We start from the raw sequence: 8579 nt of genomic DNA on the forward strand, positions 1-8579 counted from the left end.
TCTTAAAAAAAAAGTTTGTTTAAGTTTCATCAGTTTTGTCTTGTCTAAGAACCATTTTTTTTAGTTTTATCATTTCTATAGTCTTTATTTTTTACCTGAGCTATTTCTCTTCTAATTTTCATTATTCCCCCTTTTGTATTTAATTTTTCTCCTTGTTGATTTTCTACAAGTTAAATTGCATACATAATCTTTCACTTGCCTATTTTGTTAATGTGGATTTTGAGAGATTCAATTTTTCCCTTTGAGGATTGTTTTGTCTCCATCCCAAAATTTTTGGTTGGCTATCATGATACTGTGGCTCCAAGAACCTGTAGCATGCACAGTGACCACACCATGGTAAAATCATCTTTATAGATGGTCTAAACCAGGTTGAGGGTAACCAAAAGGCCTCAAACCCGCTGATGAGTTAGGGGGATGTCTACCCCAAACATGTGAAGACATCTCCCAGTAGAACAATTTGTTCTAATGTCTATGAAAGTGTCTAAAGCAGGTGCTGTGGAATGTTTATAGCTTGGCCAGACCTTGAAGATGTAAAGGTCATCCACTGCATCCTGGGCCACTGCCAGTTGTCTTGCCTTCTTTCTTGCCACTGGACTTCAATGACTCTGGAAGAAAGAATGACGTTGACAACTCTGTGACTTTGTGCAACTCTGCCTGTCTTAAATTCAATTCCTGTGCAAGTGAAGACATCACCCTGTGATGTCACTAGTCGTCTTCAAGAGCAAAAGATGAACAACAACAATATTCTCTTTCACAAAGTTATTATTTCTTTAATTTGCTCCTTGATCCACTCATTATTAAGGTTATCATTATTAATTCTTCATTTAGGTCTGCATCTTTTGTCTGTGTTCCTTGTTTTCATCATTATTTTTTCTTGTTTTCCAAACAGTCCTGAGAAATATGAATATTCTTTTATATTGTCATCCAGAAGATGCCCCAAGTCTTTCAGATCTTCTTTAGCAGGTGTTTGTTCAGGTCTATATTTTCTCCTCTGTTTGATTTCTGCTATTTTTGTCTAATTCTGAAAGTCTGAAAGAGAAAATAGCCTCATACAATTCTTTTTACTACCTAGGCCTTTTTGCAATTCTTTTAACATTTTATTTATGAATTCAGATGCTAGCCCATTTGGTATATGTCTAGTATTATATTTGTTTACTTAAGAATAAAGTGATTTCCCTTTTTATCTCTCTCAACATTATGAATTTTAATTTTTGTTTTGTCTGACAGGATGATTGTAACACCTGTTTTTGTTTTGGGGAAATCAACCTGGTTCGTGCCAAGTTTTATGCCAAACTAATTTTCTTTCCTTTCCCAGCTCTGCTTCTTATTCTTTAGACTTTACCATCATGCTTAAGTGGGTACTTTCCTCTCCACACTCTCCACCCAATCAGAGTATAAGCTCCTTGAAGGCAGGGATTATTTCTTCTTGCTTATATTTGTATGGGGAATTGTAAGTCCATAATAAATGCCTGTTGACAACTTGCTTTCATTTTGCAAGTCTTATTTTTCAGATGTGTTTCTGACATACTGCAGATTTTTGGGCTCATCCATTCTGCTTCTCTTATTTCATTAGATTGTAATCCACTTATATTTAAAGGCATGATTGTCAGTTTGTATCTTCTTTCATTTATTTATTTATTTATTTTAGACTCAGACACTAGAACTCAAATACAGAATAAAGAAAAAGAAATATCACAAACTTACTGAAACTTAAATACAAAGGGAAAAAAAGCATGTAATGTGCACAGCAGAACATGAGGATTAAAATTATATAGCAATAAATTTTCATTTCAAGAAAGCCTGTATGATAAATACTACACATTGTATTGAGAGCTGTTCATCTTTTCTTTGCTTCCTTGTAAATTTTCTTTTGTTCTCTACTGTGCACTTTTCACTTTATTCTTTTTTCTCCCCTTTCCCTCCCCAACCCCTAAGGCTACAATTAAGTGTGGTTATATTTATATGCAGATATATACATATACATATACATATATACACACATCCATATATAAATACATACATATGTACAGACATACACTTTCCCTAACAAATTCTACACCTGATCTTTGTTTTTATGTTTATGCATATCTCTTATTTCCTATTCCTTCTAACTCCCCTACTTCTACCTTACTTCTACCCACTACCTTGCCCTCCCATTACTTGGCCTACACCTTCCCCCCCCTCAAAGATCCTTCCCCTATTCTCTCATTCCCATAAATCTAAACACCCTTCTATAACCCCCTTTAACTTATTCGTTCACCCTTCCCTCTAAAGATTCCTCCCTTATCCTCACATTCTCATTGATTTCAACACCCTTCTACAACCCCCTTTTAACTTATTCCCTCACCCTCCCCTCTAGAGATCCCTTCCTTATCCTTTCCCCCTCCCTATTCCCTTACCATTTTATTTCTTCTGAATTTAGACTTTTATACTCTTCTAGATATATATGTATTGTTCCTTCTTGAATCCATTCCCAATGAAAGTAGGTTACCAGAACTACCAACCCTCCTCCCCCATCTAATTCCTTTGTGTAGTTCTTCCTCTCACACCTCATTTGTATAAGATAATTGCTCTTTTTAACTGTTCCTAGATGGTTTTACTTTTTAAAGTCATATCATACTCAGGTCTACCCCAATCTTTATTAGAAACTTCCCAATTGTTAATGACAATCTTAGACATACATAAAAGGTAAACAGTCTGTTATTGAATCCCTTGGAATCAATTTTTGGTATGTATCTTATGTTCCTCTTGGCTCTTGTATGTCAAATCTTTTATTGTTCAATTTTTGCTGCTTTTTTTTTTTAAACAAAATCCTGGAAGTCTGACAGTTGATCAAATGTCCATTTTTTTTTCATTCAGGGTTATGCTTAATTTTTCTGGGTATGATATTTTCAGCTAGAACCTCAGTTCTTTTGCTTTTCGATACATAGTGTTCCAAGACCTATGGTCCTTTAAGTCACTGCTGCTAGGTCTTGTATGATTCTTATTGTGGCACTGTCATATTTAAATTATTTTTTTTCTTGTTGTTCTTAATATTTTATCCTTGAGCTGGGGGTTTGGGAATTTGACTATAACATTCCTATGGGTTTTCATCATTGGATTTTTTTCAAGAAGTGATCAATGGATTTTTTTCTATTATTTATTTATTTTTATTTTCTTCTATTTTTTTAAATTTTCTATTCTCCCCCTTATTCTAATGCATCAGGACAATTGTCTTTAATTATTTCTTGTATTATTGTATCAAGATTCTTCTTTTGACCATAGCTTGCAGGTAGTCCAATTTTTCTTATGTTTTCTCTTCTTGGTCTGTTCTCGGGATCAGTTGTTTTTCTTATAAGATGTTTCACTTTCTCTTTCATTTTTTCATTCTTTATATTGTTTTATTATTTCTTGATCTCTTATAACTTTGATGGCTTCCCCTTGCCCAATTCTAATTTTCAAAATGTCATTTTCTTCCTTAAGATTTTTGATTTCCTTTTCTAATTGGTTGACTTTCTTTTCATAATCTTGTTTTTTTTTTTTGTTTTTCCTCAATTTCATTTGATTTTTAAAGTCTTTTTGTTTTTTTCTTTTAAGTTTGTATATGTATTCTTTTTGGGCAGGTGACCATTTGCATTACTCTTTGTGGGTAGAAGAGGGTTTCTTTGCTTCAATATCTGTCTCTGAAGATGAACCCCGGTCTTCTCTATTGCTATAATAACTTTCTATGGTTGGATTCTTTCTCCTCTGCTTGTGTGCATTTTTTTGTAGTAATAGCTTAATTTTTGTAATCACCTCTAGTTCTAGGGTATGGGGGATGGTGCCTCTGGCCTCACATCTTCACTTCTCCCCTCTAGTCTGGAACCAAAGCCAAACCTCCAGCCTCCAGTAAGTGCCTACTGCCAGGGATGTCCTGCCCCACTACTTAAATACTCATCTGCCACGTGCTGGTTCCTTCTCACCCCTCTCAGCAGCACAGCTGGGTCTGGCATTGTCAGCAGAGATTCCCTCGATCTTCCCCAGCTCAGATGCCCAAATCCCCTCACAGTCCAGGGTGGGGGTGGAGGAAGAGGGGGAAAAGTTCCTGTGGCTGGGGCTGAGGCAGCCTTCCCAACCCAGCTAACCCCTGGGTTTGCCTCTTGTTTAAACAGACCCTTACCTGGAGGTGTTTACTCTTTACAGGGACCAAACCTCATCCAGCATTTTCCTTCAGATATTCTCAAATTGTCCCAGAAGGACCCCTATGGTTCCCTTATTCTTATTTTTACCAGCACTCTGTTTTGTGGGGGAAAATCTTGAGAGCTTGGGAATTTTTAACCTACTCCACCATCTTCCCAGAATCCTCTCCCATTTATTTTTGATATTTTTTTATCCCTTTCCTTTTTAAAGTCTCAAATATCCCATCCCTATATTCATTTTATTCAGACTACTTTGCTGTTAAGTTTATTGTCACAAGTATTCCCTTCCATTTACCTATCACACATGTTCTTTGAATTTACCTAATTTATCTACTTTGCAGGTGTTAGTTTGTCTATCTATATTTTTATTCATCTATTTCCTTTTGACTCTTTTTCCTTGTGCAGTGAAGTAACATTTGTTCACTATGCACTTTTCCAAGTTTTTCATTGCTTTGTCCTTCTTCCCTTCTTGTGTACTTGGAAGTTTATTTTTGGATTCACAGCCTATTTATTCTAAATTGTGCCCCTCATGAAGGTAAAGCTTCTTGCATACCAACTTTTAGCTCCCTTTTCTATTCATTTCTTATTGCCTTTGTAGATCTTACCCCGATTCTTCCTATTTCTGTTGTTTCTTGCCCAAGGTATAACAATTCATGAAACTTTGTCATATGAAATCCTGCACCGTGTAGTCCTACACCTGCCATGAATTTGTACTCTGATAGTGGAAAGGTCATGTTATGCTTTCTCTGCTGCTATTCAGCATACACTGGGTCTTGCTGGCCTTGATATTCATACATCCCTTTTCCTGGAAGTAGGATGTACCCTTGGGAGGTGCAACCATTTCTGAAAATGTAGTTCCCTAATATCCAAACAACTCCCAAATGAAATCCATGACTTCACACCTCTGAAGAAATTCTCATTTCTTACTAGACACATGCTTCCCTTCCACCTCACTGGAATATTCTTTAGTGGCATCCTTTTCTTTCTTGGGGGAGAACTCCCTTTCTACTTCTTTGATTCCAGTCCCTTTCTTCCACTGTTTTAATCTGGTTCTCCCACAGCCCTAACTCTGAGACTAGTTATTACTATTTGCCATGGACTTAGTGAGAGTTCATCACCCACTACTCTAAGTCTCTTACATCTTAACTCCCCAACCTTGCAACTTTTGTTCCCTCTTCTCTCCCCACCTCCCCCTTTTAAAAAAATTCACTTTATTCTTCCTGAATGTCTCTAGGACAATTTATTTTGTGGAACCATAGAATTATTTGGGCTTTGCAGTGTTCTGAGCCTTGTTGCAATCTCAATGCTATCTACAAGTAAGCCCACGTGGAGAACTTTTTGTCTTTTGGGAATAATGTTCAGGTATTTGAATTTTGTGCATACTATTCTAGGACACTGGAAAACATTTTTTGGTAAGCACGTTTTTCTGTTCTATGCCTTGTTTCATGTGCATATTGTGTTGATGCTTAAAATCAACATATTTATATGATCACTTATTGAATTCTATACCACAATCTTAACAAATAATTAGAAAGACACTTAAAATAGTACCTTTAAAGCTGTTTTTTTTTCCTTCTATTCAAAGATGTGATTTACCACCGCCCCCCTTCTGGCATATAAAGAGTAGCCCCAGCAGATCATATATTCTTCCCATCTTTCAATCAATTATGTGACTGTAAAGATGTGGTTTATTATAGAAAATTCTTCATAAAAGCCTGTCCCCTTCTCCTATTTTCATCAATACACTCAATGAATGATGCTCATAAATATTTTACGAGAGAAACTATTTCAGTTGTTAATTTGTAGTTTGAGTCTTTCTCCCCCTACAAGTTTAATTATCTGTAAACAGAAGGATTTAGACTATTACATTCAACAAACATTTATTATATGCCTACTAAGCTTAAGGCACTAAGTTAGGCAATGAAAATACACAGAAAAAAAATAGTTCCTGCCCTCAAGAACCTTAAATTCTACTGGTGGATACAAAAGTCAAACAAGGTAAGTTCACAATATTTGATAATTTGAAAAGAGAGCACTGACAACTAGACTGACCATTAAATGTGAAAGTTCTTTGGAAAATAAAAACCCCATTCATGTGTCCTGTTGTTGTAATAACTATAAATCCAAGATTCAGACCCCATAACTTTGGTTTTACAAAGACTGGGTTGAATCTTGGATGCAGGTTACAAATTACTATTTGGTTTTTGTTCCCCCTCCAGGTGTCTCAAAAATTAGAATATGGCCCATGTACACTTGTGCACAAGTACTTCTGAGCCAGTACATGGCAGAAAAAGGATATAAAGATAATAAAGAGCAAGGTTTGGGTTTGTGATAGGCTTTGTCTCTTGCTGCTACTGGGCCCAAGCATTCAGTAGAGTGCACTAGCAGGCTTGGTCAAAGAAATTGTTTTCTTCTCTCCAGGCAGTTTCGTCCAAGAAGCCCTTGGCTAAGAAATCTTCAGATTAAGTCCATAGTTCCTTCCATCTTTAAAGCTTAGGATTCCTTTCTGAAATATTTTAAAAGCTACCCTTGAATGCCACAAAAACTGTCTTTCCTCCTGTGTGTATTAGTCTGCACTGGCAAACCTCCAAACAATGCCTACAGTCATAGCCAGTATTTTGTCCCATCTCCCACTCTGCGGGAGCGTCTTCACTCTTTAAACGGGTCAGGCTGGTGCTGCTGTACCTGCACATCCTGTGGTCTTCTTTTCTTTTTCTTACCTCTCCCCACCCCACCTCCCAGCACCCACCCTCTTTTCTTCCCCTCAAAAGTTTTTGTTTATTACAAAAACCAAGGCGGTGGCTCCTGGGGAGGTTGGGGCTGGCCGACCGGCGGGCTCACTCCTGCTGCTTGGTCCGGGAAGCCTCGGCGTTGGCCCGAAGCACTGCTCCCGGGGACGGGTACGGCCGCTGCTGGTACAGGGGGCCGGCCGCCGTGGTGTCGGCGCCCGTCTTGGCCTCGTTCTTCTTGGGGAGGCCCGTGGACCAAGTGCCCCGGGGGGCATCCGAGTAGGTGCTGGGGTCCATGGGATCCAGCTCTTCCTCCTTGCGGCTGGCTCGCTTGCTCTTAGGGTAGGGGGCCAGCTCCTCCCGGCGGTGGCAGCGCCACTCCTTGGCCTCGTCCCGCTCCGGCTTCTCGTACCGCTCTGGCTTCTCGTACCGGTGCTCCGCCTTGTCGTAGCCTCCGCGCTCCGGCCTATCGTGGCCGCGGTCCATCTTCTCTTCGGGCTCCAAGCCGCCCTTGAGCTTCTTGGCCGCCTTGGTGATGACCGAGCTGGGGTCGTGGGGGTTGAGCCAGGACACGAGGTCCGTCTCCACGTTCCAGTAGTAGGGAAGGCCGCATGCCGGGTCTAAGACTTTGTACCAGTTGGGGGGCAGGCCTTCGAGGCGAGTGGCCTCGTAGTCCACGGGGTCGTCGTCATAGTCTTCGGCGATGACTTCTTCCTCTGGCTCGGGATCCACGAGCTTGAGGAGCCCTCGTTTGGCCAGGCGGGACTGGAGGGCTGCGGGGAGAGGCATGGCGGCCAGTCTGGGGAGGTGTTGGCGGGGATGGGCGTGGGGAAGCTGCTGCAGCAGACAACCTCCGCCTCTCACCCTTGCAGGCCCCTTCTACCTCTCCTCTGCTTTGCTCTGGAAGATAACCAAGGCGGGGCACGCTGAGGCGCCAGCCCCGTGACGTCACTACCGTTTCGCTCTTCTCCCCGCCTCCCGGCTCAACAGGCGCTGGGACGTGAGACCCCGCCCCCTTTGGGAGGGGGGACCTTTCAGAGAAATTGTGTTCTGGGCCTGCGCAGTTGCTGGTGGGGGGTGTGTGTGTGTGTGCATATATTCCTGGGAGGGCTACCCTCTGGGGCTAAGCTACAGTTTCTCCCTTTTTCTCCCCCCCTTCCCCCCCATGCATCCTATACTCTATTTTAGTATCGATTTTTGATCTTTGTACCAACCACAATATGATTCACACACACAGCTGATTTTGAAATAATTGTAAGATAGGTGTTTGTTTTTTTTTCCTATACAACATAGCCAGAAGCTCTCTTTCTCTCTCACCGTCTTTTTCAGTGGCGCTAAATAAGATTTTTGTTGTTTTTGCAAAATGCTCTGTGAGGTTAATTAGCTAATCAAACGTAGTTCATTAAGCAGCAAGGCAGCACTCACTTTATTCAGTGTTTCACCTTGTTAGAACAAACACTCTACTCACCTTACATGACTTGGGAGTAAAGCAGGAAATTGCAACAGATTTCTGAACTCACTCGTCTAATGACAAATCCTACAATGCCGAATGTTATTCGACAGCTTTTATAGTTTCCACGAAATTCAAATCTGCTAGAAAAGATTAATACTCTCCTATGTGTGAGCAGAACAAGCAGCCACCTACGTGGTTGGAATTGAGGGGAAGGAACCAACGGAGTCCTGCCCAAAAGTG

General features: G+C 40.4%; 1 protein-coding gene across 3 annotated transcripts; it reads right to left on the reverse strand.

Annotated features, from left to right (window-relative positions):
* Positions 1 to 6994: 6994 nt before the first annotated feature.
* On the reverse strand, positions 6995 to 7675 carry LOC114028230 (polyglutamine-binding protein 1). 3 transcript variants are annotated; one of them, XM_027842477.1, is made up of 3 exons: positions 7396 to 7675; positions 7299 to 7309; positions 6995 to 7216 (listed from the first exon to the last, which is right to left on the reverse strand). In XM_027842477.1, exons 1-3 carry the CDS (start codon positions 7673 to 7675, stop codon positions 6995 to 6997), a joined length of 513 nt encoding a protein of 170 aa, XP_027698278.1. The 3 variants fall into 3 exon arrangements, with proteins under 3 accessions (XP_027698278.1, XP_027698287.1, XP_027698270.1); XM_027842486.1 differs by lacking the exon at positions 7299 to 7309 and having other exon boundaries at positions 6995 to 7288; positions 7475 to 7675; XM_027842469.1 differs by having other exon boundaries at positions 6995 to 7675.
* Between the last annotated feature and the right edge of the window lie 904 nt (positions 7676 to 8579).

The sequence above is a fragment of the Vombatus ursinus genome, unplaced genomic scaffold, assembly GCF_900497805.2.
Source record: "Vombatus ursinus unplaced genomic scaffold, bare-nosed wombat genome assembly UNPS02004868.1, whole genome shotgun sequence".
NCBI classification, from domain to species: domain Eukaryota; kingdom Metazoa; phylum Chordata; class Mammalia; order Diprotodontia; family Vombatidae; genus Vombatus; species Vombatus ursinus.

Excerpts from the sequence above, each read along its gene's own strand:
- LOC114028230 (XM_027842469.1), bottom strand. The coding sequence starts at position 7,675 with ATGCCTCTCCCCGCAGCCCTCCAGTCCCGCCTGGCCAAACGAGGGCTC.